Source organism: Stenella coeruleoalba (genome assembly GCF_951394435.1).
Source record: "Stenella coeruleoalba genome assembly, chromosome: 7".
Classification (NCBI taxonomy): Eukaryota; Metazoa; Chordata; class Mammalia; order Artiodactyla; family Delphinidae; genus Stenella; species Stenella coeruleoalba.
The window spans coordinates 106,277,954-106,301,445 of record NC_137153.1 but is presented as its reverse complement, the minus strand read 5'-3'; the positions used below and the strand labels follow the sequence as shown (position 1 = coordinate 106,301,445).

At 41.1% G+C, this 23,492-nt stretch overlaps 2 protein-coding genes across 13 annotated transcripts in view; one reads left to right on the top strand and one right to left on the bottom strand.

Annotated features, from left to right (window-relative positions):
- Positions 1-23,492, top strand: part of ASTN2 (astrotactin 2) — a 1,502,867-nt gene that overhangs the window by 473,110 nt on the left and 1,006,265 nt on the right. The gene's annotated exons all lie outside the window — the stretch shown is intronic.
- Positions 15,838-16,510, bottom strand: LOC307189077 (large ribosomal subunit protein P1-like). The gene has a single exon (XM_079926815.1). The coding sequence runs from the start codon at positions 16,481-16,483 to the stop codon at positions 16,139-16,141; it is 345 nt and encodes a 114-aa protein (XP_079782941.1). The 5' UTR covers positions 16,484-16,510; the 3' UTR covers positions 15,838-16,138.

The following is a 23,492-nucleotide window of genomic DNA, read 5'->3' as shown; positions in this document are numbered from 1 at the left end:
AGATGATGACAAAGTAGTGGAGAGGAATAAAAAGGACGAAGTTGTTAAAGCCATCAAGGTAGTAAAGATGATGATGTTAATGAGGGTAGCAATAGTAGAGAGGTGGTAAAACTGAAGCTGATGATAATAATGAGGTTAATAATAATGAAAAACACAATAGGTCAACATTCAATTAACACAAGCTCAGTGAATTTACATGCCTTTCTGATGCATCCTTCCTAAAGAATTTGCCTCTGGCTGCAGCTCTTGTTTTTCCCTTTATATAATGTTATTATATCCCCTTTTTCTGGCCACTCCTGACTGACTCAAGGATGGACACCTGGTCCAGGAAAACTAATCCATAGTTTGGACTATCCTAAGTGAATCAGAACTTCCATCAAGAATTTTTAATATGACACAAGATATAGTCAGTTAACAATGGGCTCTTGACATGGCAGGTTCAATGTTCCTTGTTGTTGTATATCTTTTGTTCACAATTATTTGTTCCTCCCCAGCCTTTTCATGCTTCCCTGCCCCATTTTGTGGGGCTTTGCCATGTGTCATATCCTGACCAATGTGATATGAGCAGACATGATGCTAGGGTCATATGTACAGAAGCTTTCAATTTGATTTCTTGGATTGGCTGGGTGCTTTTTTTCTGGGCTACCTCTATGAGAACAACATGTCCTCAATTGTAGCTTCTCCTTCAGCCTGGGTTACAGAATGAGAAGACATGTAGAATCCAGCTAAGTCTAACAGAGCTGTAGCTGACCCCAAACCCCCAAGAAATTTAAGAATTAAATATGTATTGGTAAGATTTTGAGGTTGTTTGTTATCCAGCGTACCCTCATTAAAAACTGACTGATACATATACACTCAGGCCTAGAGCTAACCACAGAGTTTGCAAAGTCACATACAGTTGTAGGTATGAAGAAGCAGAGAACCTCTAAGAAAGCAAAGGAAGTTATTCTGCAGTAAGAATTAAAGAATAATATCTCAACATTTCTCTCCTGAAGAGATCTGGAGGAATAGGTTGGATCTCAGGAGATCACAATGGCAAGATGCAATAACCCCAGTGTACAATCATAGCTCAGACTTGTGTGCAGCCTCATCCCTACACCTATCATCAGAGTAGAAGCAGCTCCCTAAGGCCCTTATATTTTATCTGAGGGTTCAGATAAAAGAGCCCTTATTATTTCTTCCCAAGTCCAAGTGAAAGAGATGTCATCTCACTACAGTTGGTTCAACTCCTTTCTCTTACTGAGGGCAATATTTCTGATAAACATTCTCCAGCCTGGATCCTATTTCCTAAAAGTTATCTTTTAACTCAGTTACAATTTTTGTTAAAAAATACACATCCAGGGCTTCCCTGGTGGCGCAGTGGTTGAGAGTCCCCCTGCCGATACAGGGGACACAGGTTCATGCCCCGGTCCGGGAAGATCCCACATGCCGCAGGCTAGGCCCGTGAGCCATGGCCGCTGAGCCTGCACGTCCAGAGCCTGTGCCCCGCAACGGGAGAGGCCACAACAGTGAGAGGTCCGCGTACCAAAAAAAACAAAAACAAAAACAAAACAAATACAAACAAAAAGAAAACACATCCAGTGAAGAGTGGTCGTTTCTCTGTTTTCTACAAGAGAGAATTTCAGAAGATAAAAATTTCTGTATACAAGTTGAAGCCTCTCATCTTTTTTTAAAATGTCACATAACTATTAAATGATCACAAGCAGAAATTTATGAGATTTTCTCTATGAAATCCAAGTTTCCTCATCTGTGAAAAGGAAATAATAATACTGATGTCTTAGGGATCATGTGAGTATTATATAAGAGAGAATGGAGGATGTGTGACACAGAGTAAGTACTCTATAAATGACAACTGATATTAATGTAGTGGGGAAGGATGAGGTGGCATACCTGGAGGAAACAGAATTGGAAATAATTTGTGAATTAAATAACAAACACAGAGACCCCACCCATACAGGGCTGTTTGGGAGAAGGAAGAGAACACATTACGCAAACAGCAAACCTGTGTCCAAAGCTAACAGGAAGGGAAACCCAGAGTGAATTCCACCTGCTTTCCACTTGCACCTGCTATTTATTTACTTTTCAGCTTCATCAATCGAGGCCAAATTGTTATTTAAAAAAAAAAAAAAAAACTCAAAACATAAGTAGAGAAGAGAGAATGGTAGAGAGAACAAGAGGGAAGGGAAAAGAATAACACCATAATAGATAACATTTGTTGAGTTCTTACTATGTGCCCAGCATAGTGTCACATATGGGTTAATATATTTACTAATCACAACGGCTCTATAGCGAGGTTACTCTTGTCCCTGTTTTATAGGTAAGGACTGAAGTGTGGAGATATTGAGTGCTTTGCCCAAGATGTAACAGCTAGTAAAAGGGAGAGTCAGCATTTAATCCAGCCAGTCTCATTCCAGAGACTGACTTTTTAAATCCCTCCATTATATAGCCTCACAAGGTTTGCTAGAATGGAAAGGAGAAATATCCTAGGAAGAGATGGGAACAGGAAAAAGAATATCATCCTTTCCCTGTGGTCAGGCAGATCTTCATATGTGAATGGAAAGCAGTCTGATTTGGAAGCAGTACATTTTGGGACTCTCCCTGACCGTTTTTACGTACAGGCACCATTTGGTTTATGACTTCTGCGGGTTCAGTAAATCTCTAAACCTCATTTTCCTCAGTTGAAAAATCCTGTAGTTTACTAAATCACCTCAGTGGATCAAATAATAATAGGACAACAGTTATTTGACTGTTTTTTTAAAAGCATGTCATTTAGGCAAAGTAATTAGTGCATGGTAACCGTTCAATAAATGATAGCTGTTATCATGATAATTATATATTATTATTAAATCAGTTGGAGAAAAAAATCAAGAAATTCTTCATGAAGTAAGTGGTATTTCAGCAGCTTCTAGTGGATGGGGAGGATTCTCATAGGTGGAAATCAGATGGATTGTTCTAGGAGAAGGAACAGTATAAGTAAGGAACAGTCATAAGAAAACACAAACTTGATGTTCTGACTTCGCTATTTCAGGAATCACGGAAGCATATGATACGTCTCAGAAATGCATCACTCTAAAATTTGTTGAAAGACAACCCTTTGGAACTTAACGTGGCAGACCCTTAGCCATCTGGGAACTTTTACTAAATGGAAAGATAGTCCCAGAGGGATCTCCATACTGGAGGTTTTACTGTAGCAAGACACAAATAGACCCACAATCTGTTTCCACAGGACTGCCAGCAAGTGTCCATCAGAGATCCTCTTCTCCCAGAAATAGTTGGCTTTTCCCTTGATTTTCTGCTGAAGCTATTGGAGGAGCCACTGACCAAAGCCATCATATGCTCAGACTCCAATTCTGGAATCTTATTATTTAAGTCAGGTCCAGATGTGGTTGAGACTCCTCAGGTACCTCTTTATGTTTATCACTCTTTATCTAAAAACCTGTGACCTAAAAAGGCAACGTCTTCCCCCACTGACACAACATACAATGGTGAGCTAGAGGTTGGATAACCACAAAGGACGATCCCACATGAAAGGTAGAGTAATGAAAGTGCCTTAGCTTTCACAATTTTAGGTAAATTTTGTCAGGACCCTGGAATTTAGGAACAGTTACTGTTCTTTGAATAGGGCCTGCATTTAGTCCCTAGGAGTAGCTCCCAAATTCATCACTCCCTTTATTTATTTGTTTGTTTTTTATATTTTTATTGATATATAGTTGACATACAATATTGTTAGTTTCAGTACAACATAGTGATTTGACATTTAAATACACTACAAGTGTTCACCGCCATAAGTCTAGTAACCATCTGTCACCATACAAATTATTACAGTATTACTGACTGTATTTATTTATGCTGTATATTACATCCCTGTGACTTATTTATTGTAAACCTGGAAGTTTGTACCTCTTAATCTCCTTTACCTATTTCACCCAAATCTCTACCGTCCTTCCCCCTCTGGCAACCACCAGTTAGCACTCTGTGAAATAAGGAATAAGTCTATCTCTGTTTTGTTTTGTTTGTTTGTTTATTTTGTGTTTTAGATTCCACATATAAGTGAGGACATTTGGTATTTGTCTTTCTCTGTCTGACTTATTTCACTTAGCATTATATTGTCTAGGTCCATCCATGTTGTCACAAATGGCAAGACTTTATTCTTTTTTATGGTTGAGTCATGTTCCATTGTGTACTTACATAGCACATCTTCTTCATCCACTTATCTATCATCGGACACTTAGGTTGATTGCATGTCTTGGCTGTTGTAAATAATGCTGCTATGAACACTGGGGTGCATGTATCTTTTTGAATTAGTATTTTCATTTTCTTCAGATATATACCCAGGAGTGTAACTGCTGGATCATAAGGTAATTCTATTTTTAGTTTTTGGAGGAACCTCCATACTGTTTTCCATAATAGATGCAGCAATTTACATTTGTAAATTGCTACCAACAGTGTACAAGGGTTCCTACCAACAGTGTACAAGGGTTCCTACCAACAGTGTACAAGGGTTCCCTTTTCTCTACGTCCTCGCCAACGTTTTTAATTTTTTTTATTTTTGAGGATACCTATTCTGACAAGAGTGAGGTGATATCTTATTGTTGTTTTGATTTGCATTTCCTGATGATTAATAATGTTGGGCATCTTTTCATGTGTCTGTTGGCCATTTGTGTGTCTTCTTTGGAGAAATGTCTATTCAGGTCCACTGTCCCTTTTTTAATTAGATTGTTTGGGGGTTTTGATATTGAGTTGTTTAGCTTCTTTATATAATTTAAATATTAACACTTTACTGGAAATATAATTTGCAAATACCTTCTCCCATTCAGAAGGTTGCCTTTCCATTTCATTGGTGGTTTCCTTCACTGTACAAAAGCTTTTTAATTTGATGTAGTCCCGTTTATTTTTGCATTTGTTGCCCTTGCCTGAGGAGACAGACCCCCTCCCAAAATTGCAAAGATCTGTGTCAAAGAGCATACTGCTTATCTTTTCATCTAGGAGTTTTATGGTGTCTTACACTTAAGTCTGTAATCCATTTTGAGTTTATTTTCATATATGTATGACAAAGTAGTCCAGTTTGATTATTTTGCATGTAGCTGTCAGTTTTCCCAGAACCATTTATTGAAGATGCAGTCTTTTCCCCGTTGTATATTCTTGCTTCCTTTGTCCTAGATTAATTGACCATGTAAGTGCAGGTTTATTTCTAGGCCTTCTATTCTGTTCCCTTGATCTGTGTGTCTGTTTTTGTGCCAGTACCATACTGTTTTTATTTTTAACTTTTTATTTTTTAATTTTTTATTTTTTTGCGGTACGCGGACCTCTCACTGTTGTGGCCTCTCCCGTTGCGGAGCACAGGCTCCGGACGCGCAGGCTCAGCGGCCATGGCTCACGGGCCTAGCCACTCCGCGGCATGTGGGATCTTCCCGGACCGGGACACGAACCCGTGTCCCCTGCATCGGCAGGCGGCCTCTCAACCACTGCACCACCAGGGAAGCCCTAACTTTTTATTTTATATTGGAGTATAGCTTATTAAAAATGTTGAGATAGTTTCAGGTGCACATCAAAGCAGCTCATGCTGTTTTGATTACAGTAGCTTTGTATCAGTAGTATAGTTTGAAACCAGGGAGCGTGATGCCTTCAGCTTTATTCTGCTTTCTCAGGATTGCTTTGGCTTTCTGGGCCTTTTGTGGCTCCATATACGTTCTAGGATTATTTGTTCTAGTCCTGTGAAAAATGCTATTTGTATTTTGATGGGAATTGTATTGAATCTGCATATTGCTTTGGGTAGTACAGAGATTTTAACAATATTAATTCTTTTACTCCATGAGCATGTTATATCTTTCCATTTATTTGAGTTGTCTTCAATTTCTTTCATTAGTGTCATATTTTTCAGTTTTTTACCTCCTGATTAAATGTATTCCTAGGTATTTAATTCTTTTTGATGCAGTTGTAAATGGGATTTTCTTAATTTTTCTTCCTGGTAGAACATTGTTAATATGTAGAATTGCAACAGATTTCTGTATATTATTTTTGTATCCTGCAACCTTAATTAATTTATTAATTCTAATAGTTTTTTGGTAGAGTCTTTAGGATTTCTATATATAGTATTATGTTACCTGCAAACAGTGACAATTTTATTTCTTCCTTTCCAATTTAGATACATATTACTTATTTTTCTTGTCTGATTGCTGTGGCTAGGACTTCCAATGCTCTGTTGAACAAGTCTATTACTTCATTTAGCTCTTGACTCTCCCCATGGGATATTAACTTTACTGTCTGAGATGTTCTTGCTGTTTTGTAAGAAACAGCCTTTGTTTACAGCTAAGTAAATTTTTTAGCCTATTTCTGGCCTATAGGAAGTTGAGGGCTTGGAAGCTTTTTAGAAACAAGAGCAATCTCAGTCACTTTTAATGCAAGCTGGTGGTCCATTCCTGATACAACTCCCTTAAAAACCTTATGGGCTTTCCACATATTAATGTAGAATCAAATGTCCAATTCATTTTATAGAAGCAACAGCTACAATCTTTTTTGTATGCCTCTCTTTACTTTGACCACGCATTGTTGTGGAAAAAAAAAAATAATGCTCTTAAGATTCTGAGAAGTCCTTTGTCTGACTGAGAGGGCCTATTGGACATAACTTTAAATCTTTTGGATGTCTTAAAACCATGCTTTTGATACCATTAGGCAGCTGCTTAATTTATAAATTATTTAGAATTTTAACTAAGGTTATATTTTTTTCTTGCCTTTAAAAAAAAGCTCAAACCAGTATTACCCCAAATAATATCCAGTCATAATACCTTTTTGACCATCTTTTATTTCCCAATTCAACCCCACAATCACATTCATGCAATAGTATTATAATTTCTATTTTATAGTTAAGAAAGAGGAGGCTCAGAGAGGTCAATTTTCATTCTAAAATTACACTGCTATTAGCATAACTGGCATTTAAGCTTCAATTTATCTGTCTTCAAAGCTATAAAATTGACCATTTCGCTCCACTGTGTTTCATCATAATAATCTCACCCTCTGGCATTACACTTTATAGTTTACGAAGCATGATTTCATTTGATCTCATTTAATCCAAGCCCGAGAGATTGGAGGATTCTCTGTCATGGCCAGACAGAGGGCTAAACTAAAATATAAAACTTGGGACTCCCCTGGTGGTGCAGTGGTTAAGAATCCGCCTGCCAATGCAGGGGACCCAGGTTTGATCCCTGGTCCGGGAAGATCCCATGTGCCGTGGAGCAACTAAGCCCGTGTGCCACAACTCTGAGCTTGTGTGCCACAACTACTGAGCCTGTGTGCCACAACTACTGAAGCCCACGTGCCTAAATCCCGTGCTCCACAACAAGAGAAGCCACTGCAATGAGAAGCCCACATGCCACAACGAAGAGTAGCCCCAGCTCATCCCACCTTCAGAAAGCCCGTGTGCAGCAACAAAGACCCAACACAACCAAAAATAAATAAATAAATGAAATTGATTCTTTAAAAAATAAAATATAAAACTCCCTCTTCTCTAATCTTCTTCAACAAAACAAAAATGAATAATTTCAAAATGACTTACCTTCTTCCCTGTGTGTAAAAAAATGTGCTTTGCCAAATCATTTTCAACCAGCTAAGAGTTTCTGATCAACAGCAAGTGTAAGCACTTAGCAATTTTTAATGCCTTTCCCCACTTTTGTTTCCTTTCACTGAGTTTGGTTGATTTGTGCAATAGTAGAAATGGGTATGTGGTTGGGGAGAGATGTCACATTGGGCCTCATTTGTGCAAACTGTGGGTGCTAGCCCTGTGAACCAAGTCTCTCACACAGAGAGCATAGTGGTCTGGCTGATGCCCAGGGCTTAGGAGGGCCAAGACACAGAAGCCAATTAGAAACAATCACCTATTACCATTTTTTAACTTTACTCAACAGTATATAAAACTGAATGTGGAGTTCTGCACATTTGTTGATCATTCAACATTCTGAGCCACCACCTAGTAGCACTGCATGCCAGCCAACAGTTCAGGGTGGACAGTTTTGCCATGTTCCCTGTATAGCAGGGTTTGTTTGTCCAAGGGATTGCCTTTTTTATTGCATTTTGTCCTTCCTGTCTTATAATCGTGAATGGAAAGTGGAAAAACGCAAGTGCCGCTACTTGTAGCAAAAGCAGAGATATAATAAGTGTAATACAATCGAGGAAAAGCTAGAAATTGCTCCAGCCTAATGGTCCAGTATGTGTGTGTGCTCTGAATGACAGCTGCTTTGAATTTAGGCTCCATCACTTACTAGCTGGATGACCTTAGACAGAATGCTTTTTCTGTCTTCTACAAAATGGGGATTATAATTAAATTCCTTTCTCATATATTATGTGAGGATTAAATGACATAATCATGAAAGATGCTATTTAGACACCTGTAAGGCAGTGCTTTTCAAAATAGAGTTTCCCGACCAGCAGCATCAGCATCACCTGGGAACTTGTTTGAAATACAAATTCTCCAGCCCCACTCCAGACCTACTGAATCAGAAACTCTAGGACTGGGCCCAGAAATCTGTGTGTCACCAAGCAATCCAGGTAATTATAATGCACTCTAATGCTGATACTGACATAAATTATGATGGAGAAGAGCAGGCTCAGAAGTTAACTGATCTAGATTTAAATTCCAGTTCTGCCTCTCAGAAATTGTGTGATTTGGGGTGAACTATGCAGCCTGTTGGTGCCTCTGTTTTCTCATCTGCAAATTTAGAACAATATTATGTTTATCCTGAATTTGTCATGAAAATTTAAACAACATATCAATCATATCACAACTCTTGAATACATGATACCTGGTTGTTTTGTGGTTCTTCTTATCGTTTTATTCTGATTTTAATTGCCCTTAATCCAATTGGCTTTATACTTAATTGTGGAGGAAAATCAAAATCAAAGCGCATATATGAAATATTGAAAATATATTGTGGGAGAAGATTTTTTCTAAAGTTAGAGAAACATACAAATTTTATTTATTTTCTAGCTGTTTTGGAAAATAACCCTCCTCTACAACAGTAGTTTATAGTTTGATTTCTATACTTTTGACCATCATACACTTTTTAAGGAAGATATAATTTCAGAATGTATTGTCCTAGCAAAACATCTCTGGCCCAGAGCTGGATTCTCTCATCAGGGACTTTCTGGTCTGCCAGGAAGGTAGGGGAGGATGGACAGAGAAAGAGGGAGAAGGTCCAGGGCCTGCCAGTCAGGGCCCTAAAGGCCAGTCCCTCTGCTACAGGGCTGGCTTTTGCTTTGGCCAGAGGCCCATTCCAAGAAGTACTGCTGGGACCAGGAGCTCAGGTACAGCCTGAGCAGGTGTGACCAGCAGGCAAGCATAGTGAAAAATCCAAAAACAGAGGAAACAGGAGAGAATGTAACTGTGGGCCAAGCCGCAGGTAGCCATGGAGACTCTTGGCTATGCCGGCCAGAGCACAGAGCAGAAGCAGCCCTTCCTCCTGTAGGGGAAAAGGAAAAGAGCAAAGTGGATTGTGCTCCTGGTCATTTTTCTGCCGCTAACTCATTGTCAGACTCATTGTCAGACTCCGGACAAGTTTCTGGTCCCTACACATTTCTCCATCTAAAAAATCTAGGAAGAGCTGCCATGAAAACCCAGGATTTTAACAATTTGTATGTAAATCAAAAACCTACCCATGGTGAGTAGGTTTTCTAAGTAGTGCCCTGGACCGTGATGGTAACTCTTCTGCCAACCCCAATAATCACTAGCCCTCAATGCTGGTACATCTCTCTCCCTGTACCATTGCTGTTGGCATGGTAACACTGGCATCTTTGCATGCCTGACCCCAGACCTTTTCTCTATGTGGCTGGATTCTTGGATGGCTGTGTTTCCCTTTCACCCACATTTGGTCTGGTGACAGCCATCGTAATGGATGCCCCAGACATACATCTACCCACAGGATCTAAGGGCACCTCTGTTTCCCTGGCATTTCCTAACTTGCTTACCTTCCAAAGAAAAGTGCCTTCGCTTTTCCTGATCCCTTTACTCTGCATTCTCTTTTCTTTCCCTTCAACTCCCATCTCCTCTCAGCTTGGTTTATGGAGAGAATAAACTTAATTCGGAGTCACAGCTGAACTTCATCAAGTTACATAACTTCTCTGAGCCTCAGTTTCCTCATTTTTTAACCAGGATAGTGGCATATATCTCATACCATCATCAGCAAGATGAAACAAGAAAATACATGTAATGTGCTTAGTACCGGGCCTCCTCTATAGTAAGCACACACAAATGAGTACTAATTCTGTCATTACCATCGCCTTCATCATCAGCATGAGCTCATAGCATTTATCTCTGGACTCAACTACTTATTTCAAGTTTGTCTTCCTACAGGATTGCAAACTCCATGAGGGTAAGCATCCTGTTTTGCTCACTGCTAGCTCTTCACCCAGTGGCTGGTCCACAGAATAGGTTGCAACAATATTTGTGAAATAGATGTTGGAAAGCGGAAGCTGGGCAAAGACTTTTAAAGTATGGTGTGAATGTGTGTGTGTGTGCACATGCGTGTGCATGTGTGAGTGTTTCTGCCTGTGTGCTGCAGTCCTGAAGAATCTAGTTCCCTTCTCTGCTGCACATGTTGCTCTGCCTCACACTTAGAGCCTAATCAACTGGAATGGTCCTTTGGGGACTCTCCGGAGCTACTCTATTTTAGTCCCTTCCTCAAGCCACCCAGCCTGCCCTCATCCCCAGGGAGCCACAAGATGAGAGCCACAGCCATTTATACTTACTAACTGGTGTGGAAGATGGTGGCTGAAAATTAAGGAGAATAAATAACCAGCCTATCCGCAGTTAATGCTTTCAAAAAGCAACAGAGAATGAAGGGCATTTACAGTATATTTAGATCTCCAAACACAATACTTCAAGAAACAGACACCTAGAGCTGCTCATTTGGTCTCAGCCACATCATTGACCGATGAACAACCATATACTGAGAACGTACTTTGTGCCAAGCACCATGCTAAGTACAGTTATAGAGAAAACTGCAGCTCTTTGTTGGCAGGGAAAAAGCATGGGCCAGAAACAAAAATAACAGAATTACAATGCAAACTGATAAACGTGTCCATATGAGAAGCACAGAGCACTTTACGTGGTACCGCTTTCTTCTGGATGAAGTCAAGAAAGTTTTTCCAAAGGGAGCAACGTCTGAGCTAAGTTTTTCAGATCTAGAGTTAACCAGATGAGGAGAGGCATGTGTAAATGCATGGAGGGTGAGAACATGATGCTTGTTGGGAAATCCAGGTGCTGATAAGACAGGAATGCTAATAATAAAAGTAATAGAAATATAGTAGCTAACACTTTTATAGTACTTACCACGTGCCAGACCCTGTTCTAAGCATTTTACACATTCTAACTCATTGAACAACTAGAGCTTAGGGCTCCAGGAGTTGAAAGAATTTGGGAGAAGCCAAGTTCAAAAGTAGAAGGTTCCAGGGCTTCCCTGGTGGCGCAGTGGTTGAGAGTCCGCCTGCCGATGCAGGGGACGCGGGTTCGTGCCCCGGTCTGGGAGGATCCCACATGCCGCGGAGCGGCTGGGCCCGTGAGCCATGGCCGCTGAGCCTGCGCGTCCGGAGCCTGTGCTCCGCAGCGGGAGAGGCCACAACAGTGAGAGGCCCGTGTATTGCAAAAAAAAAAAAAGTAGACGGTTCCAGATCTTGGTGGTTTTATGAGTAGGGCTTGGGAGGTTAGGATTTGATTATGGGAAGATGGGGAGTTACAAAAGGGCATGATTTGATCTTGACGAGTAGATGTTTTAGAATGATTAGTTTCATTGTACGGTGGTGGATGGATAAGAGTGAGCTTCAGACTGGAGTCTGGGAGATCAGTGAACAGACTGCTGGAGAGTTCCAGGTGAGAGCTTTGAGCACCTGAATCAGGAAGCAGTGTTGGGAGGAGTCAATATAGTTTGAGTTGCTGAGGGCCACACATCTAGATACAGAGCTCGTTCTTTTTTTCCAGCTTTATTGAGGTCTACCTAATATACAATGCTTTCCATATTTACTGTAAATTTTGACGAGTTTGGGCATATGCATACTCTCTGTGAGTCTACCCTCTTTACTGCCTTCCTTACCACACAGTGTCTCGCAGATGTCAGAACACTTGAGATATCCCTGACACTGCCTCTGGACTTCCTTCCTTACCATCTGTGCTGTCTAATGGACCACTTTATTTCTCTGAGCCTCAGTTTCCTCATATGCTAAAGGATGGTAGTAAGACCTTCTCTGCTTACATGCAGAACAGGTCAACTCACTTTGTGCTTTCTGAATATTAAACTGTGATGTAAATGTGAGGGCTGTACTGTGCAGATACAGAAGAGGAGGGTAAGGGTGAGAATGAGGATGAGGACAGCCACACCTTTCCAGAAACCATTTCCCCTTGGTTTCACAGGCCAAGCTCTACCCGTTAATTTAATCTTTCATAGTACCTTGTCCTGTTCCCCTTCCCCTTCCAGAAAAAAAATAATTTCTCTCTCTCCTATTGTCCCATTAAAATTGTGCTCACGACTCAGCCTTTACATCAGATCGCAGTCCCTAAATAATGATTAATTCTGGGTAGATTACTATTGATGTCTGATTCAAGACCTGAACCCTCCAATGTCCAGGGACTAGGGGGACAGTTTTACATATATGCACCCTTATGTTTAGACTTGAAGACCAGAGTATTTTTGTTGCTGTATTATTTAATTATTCAAAATAGAAGTCACCCACTACGGAAAATGACAGCTTGCGACATGTAATTTGCCTTCCAAACAAACTCATTTGGGCTTTGACATTTGACAGAGAAAGGTCTGGGAAGATGAGCTGTTTGGAAAGGGTGTCTCTGCGTCTGACACTGCCTGAACTTTGGTAGGTTGATTTTTACAATTGCCAGATTATCAAAGGTTACACTCATTTAAATTCTCCCTTTACTAACAAAGAAAGAAAACAAAATGCCACAAGCTGCCTTAGCCTGCTGTCCTCCACTACACGCACTAGCTGAGGACTCTCCTAAAATTCTTCATGTCTGCAAAAGGTGCGGTGAATTTGACAAAATTAATCTATCATACCCTCGCGCACACTTTCTGCATCCTTTCCTCTCTGAAAATTCAGAGAGCTCTTGCTCTACTAAATTCTGCTCTGTATAAAAACTCTCTTCCATCAGTACTCGTTCAGCCTCCGTTCCTTCACTTTCCAGATGTGCTTGGGTTGTTTGTCGTCAGGCACAGAGCTGGGTACATACGGCTGAATGTGTCTGCTGTTCCCATCCCTTTCCTATGATGCCGAAATAATCTTCTGAGTAGTGTCCCTTCCCCGTTTTGCTCCAGTCTTTCTCTCCACAGGCACACTGGAGCCCTTCGATAAAGCACTAGTGTGACTATTTCCCTCCAGGGACTGCAGAAATTGCCATTATACAACTGAGTCTGACCCATAGAGCCTTTATTTTATTAATTCACTTTACAAATAGTTATTTAGTACCCAGTGTATGGCAGGCATATTGTACAAGGTATTGGGAGATATAGCAGTGATGAAAATGGGCAACGACATTTGCTCTCACAGTAGAAAAATAAATAAGTAAACAAAGAGCACAAAAATAAATATATAGCTTTGAACTATCTAGTTAAGAAATAAACACTACTATAAGAGAAGAAGAGAGGACATCCCACTTAGGTTGGTATGAGGAGGCTGGGGGAGGTCTCTGGAGTCTGAAGGAGTGACAGTCTGGGTAAAGCTCGGAGCGTGAGTAGGAGGTGAGAAACCCTATGATGTGCTCAAGAAGGGCAGTGTGTTGAGAGCCTACTGCTCCAGGGAGAGAAGTGAAGGTGGACAGGAAGCTAGGGACCTGGCCATGTAATACCTTATAAGGTGGTAGTCCTCAGCCCTGATGTTCAGTGCTTGGGAGATTTTTTCAACTGCGGATGCCCTGTCCTTACCCCAGATCAATTCGTTTTGAATCTGATAGGGAGGAGCCTGAGCATGCATCAGTTTATAAAGCTCTCCAGGTGATTCAAATGTGCAAGCCAGTATTGAGAACACCTGCTGTTCAGTCTTCTAAATTGACCCAACCTCCCACTATGTTTCCTCTCCATCTTGCCCATCCTTTCCCTAACACTATCCCATAGCATCCTCTCTTCCCCTTAAACACTAACCACTTTCATATCTCTTCATTTCTGCTTAACTAGTTTCCTCAGCCTAAAATTCAACCCCCCTCCCAATATCAGTTAGAGATGTTTGGGGCTGCAAGTAATTAAAACCCTGACTAGGAATAGCTTAAATAAACAGAGGCTTATGTTTCTCAAATTATGAGTGTCAAGGTAGGTGTCAGCTGGCATTGTTCGGAGGCTTAGTAATACCAGGGCCTGCAAGTCAGCCTTCAGTGCAGGAAGAAGGGAAGAAAGATGAGCCTCAGGTCATTTTCATCAGGAAAACTAGAGTTTTCCTGGAACCACACTCTGGCTGACTTCTCCTTGTGTCTCCTTGGCCATATCTGCATGAGGAGCCTTCTCTACCTGCAGGGGGCAGATGGATATGAAATTATTCACTTAGATGGACCATGTCCCATCACCTAGAGCTTGGTGCTGGGGTTCTGTTAAATGGAATAAGGGGAGGTAGCTGTTGTTTAGACAACAGACACTGTCTTCCACACATGCTCATAATCTGCTAATGAAACCCTACCATCCCTGAATAAATGAAAATTGTGGTTCAGGGAGAGAAAGTTACATACCCAAGATTACTGGTGCTAGTGGTTAGGAGAGACCAAGCAGAAGGGTTCCTTGCTCACACAGTGTTTACACTCAGTTTTAAGTTGGAGGACTTTTTGTGAGTGATGAGTGGGGTTGGGACATGAGGATTCGGAGGCAAGGTCAAGGTACAGGTTTGCATCTTTTGGCAAAACAACAAACTCTAGTGGTCTGACCGGACTCCTGGGTTTGTGTTCCATAAAATTAAAGGACTTCAGAGAAGTAGAACAGCAGAGAGGGGTATGGGAAGATCTCATGGATGACCCTAGAGGATATGGGATCTAATAGGTTTTCCTTGGTAGAAAGAAGGAGAAAGGACCCAGTCTGCAAAGAATACAACAACTCCCAGTCCCACTTTCAATACCTCCGTGAGTTTTGGAAGAGGATGAGAGTCTAGATAGAGATGATACAAAGTTCTGCCAGGATCAGGGTTTAAAACTGCCCTCAATAATTTCAGCTTCCATTGTGATCAGTGTGTGTGTGTGTGTGTGTGTGTGTATATCTATATCTATATCTATATCTATATCCTGGCTGGGAAGGGACCGCTTCCTCCAAATTGCTCTTTGAAGCACGTTCTTGTAATTGAACCCTAGCCCCAGATGTCCCTGGCATTTTTTTTTTAAAGCAAAAATTTATTTTAATCAATGTCCTTTCTGCCATGGGTAGTGGAATAAACAATAGGCTCTCACCCCAGGGAAATGGGCATGGCTTGCTGCTCAGACATATGGGTGGTGAAATTAATCAAAGCCCTTCTACTTTCAGCTGCTGACCCTAGACTCATGTGTGGAAACCCATACCATCATTACTATCATTATATGCATCATTTTCATTAAATCCTTATAAACTAAAGGGGTAGATTTCATTATCACACCTGCTTCTCAGATGAGGAAGTAGAGGCAAAGAGAGGTTAGGCAGGTCTTACTGGAGTGGTCAGGACCAGAATCTGGGCAGTCTGACTCCGGAGCCTGTGCTCTTAACTAGCATGCTACTTCCTGCCATAACCTATTATAGTATACTGCCTCCCAATTAGGAATGTCTTCCTCATACCCACTTGGAATCTGTCTTTTGGTACCCACTCTAAGCTTAAGACTATTAAAAGCCAACCATCCTTCTCACTACGTAATCAGAGGCCACCAAAGTGAGCCACAGACAACTCATAAAAGTTTTAAGAACCAGTTGTCACCTCTCGTTTCTACCCCTTCTACTCACTTTCTCCCCATTCCCTTGTTTATCCCTCCTCTTGGCCTTTCCTCTGGCCCCATGCTTGCATCTAAAATTGGACTAAATTTGGCTTTCATTTTCCCCCCCCCCCCGGGCTCCCAACCCCCCTGGCTTTCATTTTTTAATCCACTATACTTTTTTTTTCTTTTTTTTTTTTGAGCTCAGCTTTTTATTGAACGTGTTACTAAAGAGGTTTAGTCAAAAAGACCAAAGCCCATGTCATCATCAGGCTCTTCAGATTCTTCTTTCTTTGCTTCCACTTTCTTCTCCTCAGCTGGGGCAGCAGTGGTGGAGGGGGCAGGACCTCCTGCTGGTGTAGCACCGGCTGCTGGGGCAGGTCCACCTGCCCCCACGTTGCAGATGAGCCTCCTGATGTTGACAATGGCCAAAGCCTTTGCAAACAAGCCTGGCCAGAAAGGTTCAACATTTACATTGGCTGCTTTAATGAGAGCATTGATCTTATCCTCCGTGACCGTCACCTCATCGTCATGCGGGATGAGGGCCAAGCAGATACAGGCGAGCTCCGAGACGGAGGCCATGGTGTGGGCGAGCGCTAGGCAGGGACTGCCGGGCGCGGTGCTAGTCACCGGATGAAGTGAGGGACTCACCCCAACGTGGCCTTAGCTTCCTCGGAAGGACAGAACACCTTAGCTGCAGCTGAGGAAAAGCTAATCCACTATACTTTTAAAGGAAAAGAATTGTCTGACTTTCCCACTCCAAACTCAGATTGGACCTCCCAGATGCTTTGTAGTTTTATGGAGCTAGTTCAAACCCCCTTGACCCCAATTTCAGCGTCAACTATGTCTGTTCCAACTCCTCAAAGAAAGGTGCCGTTGGCCTTCCAGTTTTCCTTTTGTTATTTCGGTGTTTATTTTTTTTTAAGCTAGTTTGTTGAGTTCTTACTTTGTACCAAGCACTGTGCTAAGCCCTTGCTCTGTTCTGTCTCACTTGATTCACCCCTAAACCCTGTGGGGTAAGTATTAGTATTATCTCTATTGTACAGACAAACGAATTGAGCCCCAGCAAGATTCACTCACCTGCACAGGTTTGCACCCAAGCCCATGTCTGGCTGACACCAAATTTCTCTCTTCTAGGGCTACACAAAACAAGCCTAAATCTTCCTTCATATGTCAGCCTTTTAAATATTAGCCAACAATTCTTACATTTGCCTGAGTCTCCTTTAGTTTCAACAACCACAGGTCCGGCCTCACGCTTCATTTGCCATGATTTTGCCTTCGTCTCCTCATCATCCTTCTCTCTCCTCAGTGTGTCCAGCGTTCATCTGCTTTTGGAGTTTGGTGTAGACCTGCATTCACTACTCCAGGTGGGGCCTGATTAACATAACATGTACAGTTGGCCTGTTCCCTCCTTCATCCTTTATGGTCTGTTTCTGGCGATTAAATCATACATTCTTTCAACAGCCTCTAAGGCCCTAATCAGCAGAATGAATGAGTCCAGAGAGAAATTGCTTCTGAGGGTGTCGACTGTTAGCTCTGGAAATGGATAAAGTGAATGACAGTAGAGGAGAAACAAAGTCTGGTGAGGAAGGCTGTTAGGAGGCTGGACTCTTGTGATGGGAGTTGGGGGTCATTGACTGCAGATGCATCGGTTCACATGTAACGTATTACCCCACATCCGGACACCAATGGTCAGCTCTTACCTGAAAATTCCCTGGTGGGAAGGCCACCTTGAGGCTATCTGATGTACTTAGTGTTCTGCTCAGCAGTTAGTGTTTTTGATGCTGGGCCTCCTTGGTCCTTGTGATCCTGTGACATAATGGAATCAAATTAAAGGCCCATTTACCAGCTTTATTGCCGATTATTTATAATACTCTGGTTCCACAGTGCTTCTTTATAGAGTGCTTAAACTACCATTGCTGGATAGAGCTCGCCATAAATGCCTTCACATGCACGGCACATTATGTCCCACAGCCTCAGCAAAGAAAGGGAAATGATTATTCTCAATTATTTCATATAGTCTATTTTATTGTTTTATTGTAATAAACCGCCATACCTTACACCACTTTAAAATCAATAGTTTGCATTAAACATAACGAAACATGGCCATTAATCTTGTTTAGCATTTCTGCTATTACCTTCTGGTAGTGAATCCGCAATATAGAAAAGGTAATAATTATTCACTTCCAATCAATAGGAACATTTTCAAATGCTCCTGTGTGTCCCACTGCTATTGCATCGATGGGACTTGATGACAATGGGGGTGTAGATTTAAAGACCCCTGGTTGGCCTGAAGTTCTTCATGCCCTCCCTGCACCTGCTAGCACATTCCCTGGCTCTCAGAGCATCCTTTTCAATTCCTTGAGACAATATGACAGAATGGTTAAAGACCTGGGCTTTGGAGTCAGATAGCCTAAGCTTAATTCCCTAAGCTTAGTTCCAACACTCACCGGTACCATTTGAACAACTTTCGGCATGTTATTTAACCACTCACTGCCTCAGTCTCCCCATCTATGAAAAGGGAATGCGAATGTCTACCTTGCAGGTTGGTTGTAAATATTACATGCAAACTTACAGGACATGCTTATCACAGTGTCTGAATTGTGGTACGTGCACTAGAAATGATAACTGCCATTATTATGCCGTGCACACTTGGCGTTGAGAATGGCCTGGTAGACAGCTGTTGTTTCCGAAGAGCTAGTAGCAAAGGCAGGTGAAATGGTGGGTGCTGTTTCTATCCTTTTGTTCGTTCCTTTCCATCTGGCATAAGAAGATCCAGCTGTGCTTTTTGGTAGTACCCAGCATCTGGACTTGAAACCCTGACAGGAGAAATTGAGCCATCAATTTGGCTGTGATGCAAGAGGCCTTTTAACTCCCAACCCTTTGCTCTGCAGCAAAGTCTCTGTGGAGACAGCAGTAGACTGAATACATGGTTTTGTTCGTAAATACCCTTTGATCAACACTCAAGTCAAATATAACGAGTGGAGATGGTGAATTCTTAAGCTGTAATTGATGGCATGGCTTTTCCTATCCTGTTTAATTCAGCAACTGTTTATTGAACAGGTAGCATGTGCCAGGAGAAAGCCTAGGTGTTAAAGAGTAAAGAGATTCAAAGATTAATAAAGCATAATATTTGCTGTATAAATACCTTCAAATCTAGGCAAAGACACACATGTCACCTAAATAACTTGAGTCCAAAGTACAGAAAGAAAGATTGATTCTACTGAGCAGGGAGAAGTTATTTCAGCTAAAGCACAAGTGAGTAGACCCTCATCAGGAAAACAGAGGAGAAAGAATATTCCAGAGAGAGAGAGAGAACAACAGAGGCAAATGTCAAAGGGGGACAAATGCACATCTCAATGTTGCTTTGTTAGAATAAAATCCTTCTAAATTCCCTGCTGCCTAAAATGCATCTCGTGGCTCCATAGTTTCTCAGCCTCAGTCCACTCCCTATGTTATCCTACCTAACCTAGCTTCCTAACAAACACTACACCAAGGCCGTCTGTACATTTTGAACAACATGTCCTCTGTTTCATTCCTCTCTAAGCTTGCATTTTCTGTCTCTTGGACTCAGAATTAATTTATCTACCTGAAAAACTATTCTCCTGGAAGACTCAAGCTCAAATATCACCACCTCTATGCAGCCTTCCCTGATGCTCTCAGATAATATCACAGTATGTCACAACTCTTTGTCTGCATGTCTGTTGTCATGTTCCTTGAATGAATGAATGTACAAATGAATGAATGGATGGATGAATGGAATCATGTATAATGTATTCAGAAAATGGCAAGTCTGCAGGGATTGGGACCTAGCCCATTTGGGTACATAGTGAGCTGGGCTTATAGGACAGGCTAAGTAAGGAATTTCAAATTTATTTTATATAAGATTATGTGAATGAACAGAATCATCTCCTAAGAAGATTAACCTAACAGCAGCCTGTAGACAATTTTGGCAAGGGAGAAACTAGAGGCAGACATACAACTTAGATGATGAGATACCAAAATACAATAGTTTCAGCAGAAATGAAGAGAAGAAGAAAGTGGAGGATATGCTAGAGAAAGAACACAGAAGTTGGCCATGGATTGATTAGAAAAGGGAAGAAGAGTAAAGAGGCAGAGATGAACCTCATATTGCCCCTCTTATCACTGCAAACATTGTTGGGAAAAGATGTTCCTATACCATTCTCCTCCTTACCCCACATTGCTTTAAGAAAAGTTACTAATCTGTTTAGGTCAGATTCCAGGACAGAGGTAGGAGAATGTACCCCAAGGTAGGGTCACTGAATTATGAACAAAATTGTCATGCTCTCTTCTAGTCTCTCCTCTCATTGCAGCCAGATCAATAAGTTAGCTCATCAAGTTTGCAACTTCCCCCTGTCTTTCCTGTCAAGAACGCTAGGACCTCGGTACGCAAAGCATGGTCCATGAGCCAGCAGCAGCAACAGCAGCAGAGAGCTTGGAGAAATACAGATTCTTGGGTCCCACTCCAGAGCTACTAATCGGTATGCACGTGAAAGTTTGAGAAGTACTGCTCCAGGAAATTATCACTTCAGTGTCAGACAACTAGCTTAGAAGGTATGACTCTCAACCTGAGCTGCATGTAAGAATCATATGGAGAATTTTTTTTTTATATACAGCAGGTTTTTATTAGCCATCAATTTTATACACATCAGTGTATACTGTCAATCCCAATCTCCCAATTCATCACACCACCACCCCCACACCCCTGCCACTTTCCCCCCTTTGTGTCCATACCTTTGTTCTCTACAACTGTGTCTCAACTTCTGCCCTGCAAACAGGTTCATCTGTACCATTTTTCTAGGTTCCACATATATCCGTTAATATATGATATATGTTTTTCTCTTTCTGGCTTACTTCACTCTGTATGACAGTCTCTAGATCCATCCGGGTCTCAACAAATTACCCAATTTCATTCCTTTTTATGGCTGAGTAATATTCCATTGTATATACGTACCACATCTTTATCCATTCGTCTGTCGATGGGCATTTAGGTTGCTTCCATGATCTGGCTATTGTAAATAGTGCTGCAGTGAGCATTGGGGTGCATGTGTCTCTTAGAATTTTGGTTTCCTCTGGGTGTATGCCCAGTAGTGGGATTGCTGGGTCGTATGGTAGTTCTATTTTTAGTTTTCTAAGGAACCTCCATACTGTTCTCCAGAGTGGCTGTATCAATTTACATTCACACCAACAGTGCAAGAGGGTTCCCTTTTCTCCACAGCCTCTCCAGCATTTGTTGTTTGTAGATTTTCTGATGATGGCCATTCTAACTGATGTGAAGTGATACGTCATTGTAGTTTTGATTTGCATTTCTCTAACAATTAGTGATGTTGAGCAGCTTTTTATGTGCTTCTTGGCCATCTGTATGTCTTCTTTGGAGAAATGTCTATTTAGGTCTTCTGTCCATTTTTTGATTGGGTTGTTTGGTTTTTTTAATATTGAGCTACATGAGCTGTTTGTGTATTTTGGAGATTAATCCTTTGTCCATTGATTCTTTTGCAAATATGTTCTCCCATTCTGAGGGCTGTGTTTTGTCTTGTTGGTAGTTTCCTTTGCTTTGTAAAAGCTTTTAAGTTTCATTAGGTCCCATTTGTTTATTTTTGTTTTCAGTTCCATTACTCTAGGAGATGGATCAAAAAAGATCTTGCTGTGACTTATGTCAAAGAGTGTTCTTCCTATGTTTTCCTCTAAGAGTTTTATAGTGTCCGGTCTTACACTTAGGTCTCTAATCCATTTTGAGTTGATTTTTTTGTATGGTGTTAGGGAGTGTTCTAATTTTGTTCTTTTACATGTAGCTGTCCAGTTTTCCCAGCACCACTTATGGAAGAGACTGTCTTTTCTCCATTGTATATCCTTGCCTCCTTTGTCATAGATTAGTTGATCATAGGTGTGTGGGTTTATCTCTGGGCTTTCTATCTTGTTCATTGATGTATGTTTCTGTTTTTGTGCCAGTACCATATTCTCTTGATTACTGTAGCTTTGTAGTATAGTCTGAAGTCAGGGAGTCTGATTCCTCCAGCTCCGTTTTCTTCCCTCAAGACTGCTTTGGCTATACAGGGTCTTTTGTGTCTCCATACATATTTTAAGACTTTTTGTTCTAGTTCCATAAAAAATGCCATTGGTAATTTGACAGGGATTGCATTGAATCTGTAGATTGCTTTGGGTAGTATACTCATTTTCACAATATTGATTATTCCAATCCAAGTACATGGTATATCTCTCCATCTGTTTGGGTCATCTTTAATTTCTTTCATCAGTGTCTTATAGTTTTCTGCATACAGGTCTTTTGTCTCCCTAGGTAGGTTTATTCCTAGGTATTTTATTCTTTTTGTTGCAATTGTAACTGGGAGTGTTTCCTTAATTTCTCTTTCAGATTTTTCATCATTAGTATATAGGAATGCAAGAGATTTCTGTACATTAATTTTGTATCCTGCAACTTTACCAAATTCATTGATGAGCTCTAGTAGTTTTCCGGTGGCATCTTTAGGATTCTCTATGTATAGTAGCATATCATCTGAAAACAGTGACAGTTTTACTTCTTCTTTTCCAGTTTGTATTCCTTTTATTTCTTTTTCTTCTCTGATTGCTGTGGCTAGGACTTCCAAAACTATGTTGAATAATAGTGGTGAGAGTGGACATCCTTGTCTTGTTCCTGATCTTAGAGGAATTGCTTTCAGTTTTCCACCATTGAGAGTGATGTTTGCTGTGGGATTGTCATATATGGCCTTTATTATGATGAGGTAGGTTCCCTCTATGCCCACTAGCTGGAGAGTTTTTATCATAAATGGGTGTTGAATTTTGTCAAAACCTTTTTCTGCATTTATTGAGATGATCATATGGTTTTTATTCTTCAATTTCTTAATATGGTGTTTCACATTGATTGATTTGCATGTACTGAAGAATCCTTGCACCCCTGGAATAAATCCCACTTGATCATGTTGTATGGCCCTTTTATTGTGTTGTTGGATTCTGTTTGCTAGTATTTTGTTGAGGATTTTTGCATCTATATTCATGAATGATATTGGTCTGTCATTTTCCTTTTTTGTAGTATCTTTGTCTGGTTTTGGTATCAGGGTGATGGTGGTCTCATAGAATGAGTTTGGGAGTGTTCCTTCCTCCGCAATTTTTTGGAAGAGTTTGAGAAGGATGGGTGTTAGCTCTTCTCTAAATATTTGATAGAATTCACCTGTGAAGACTTCTGCTTCTGGACTTTTGTTTGTTGGAAGATATTTTTAATTTTTTTTTTTTTTTTTTTTTTGCGGTACGTGGGCCTCTCACTGTTGCGGCCTCTCCCGTTGTGGAGCACAGGCTCTGGACGCACAGGCTCAGCGGCCATGGCTCACGGGCCCAGCCGCTCCATGGCATGTGGGATCTTCCCAGACTGGGGCATGAACCCGTGTCCCCTGCATCGGCAGGCGGACTCTTAACCACTGCGCCACCAGGGAAGCCCATGTTGGAAAATTTTTAATCACAGTTTCAATTTCATTACTTGTGATTGGTCTGTTCATATTTTCTATTTCTTCCTGGTTCAGTCTTGGAAGGTTATACCTTTCTAAGAATTTGCCCATTTCTT

Bases quoted from the DNA above. Each gene is read 5' to 3' on its own strand.
- LOC307189077 (XM_079926815.1), bottom strand. From the start codon at position 16,483: ATGGCCTCCGTCTCGGAGCTCGCCTGTATCTGCTTGGCCCTCATCCCG.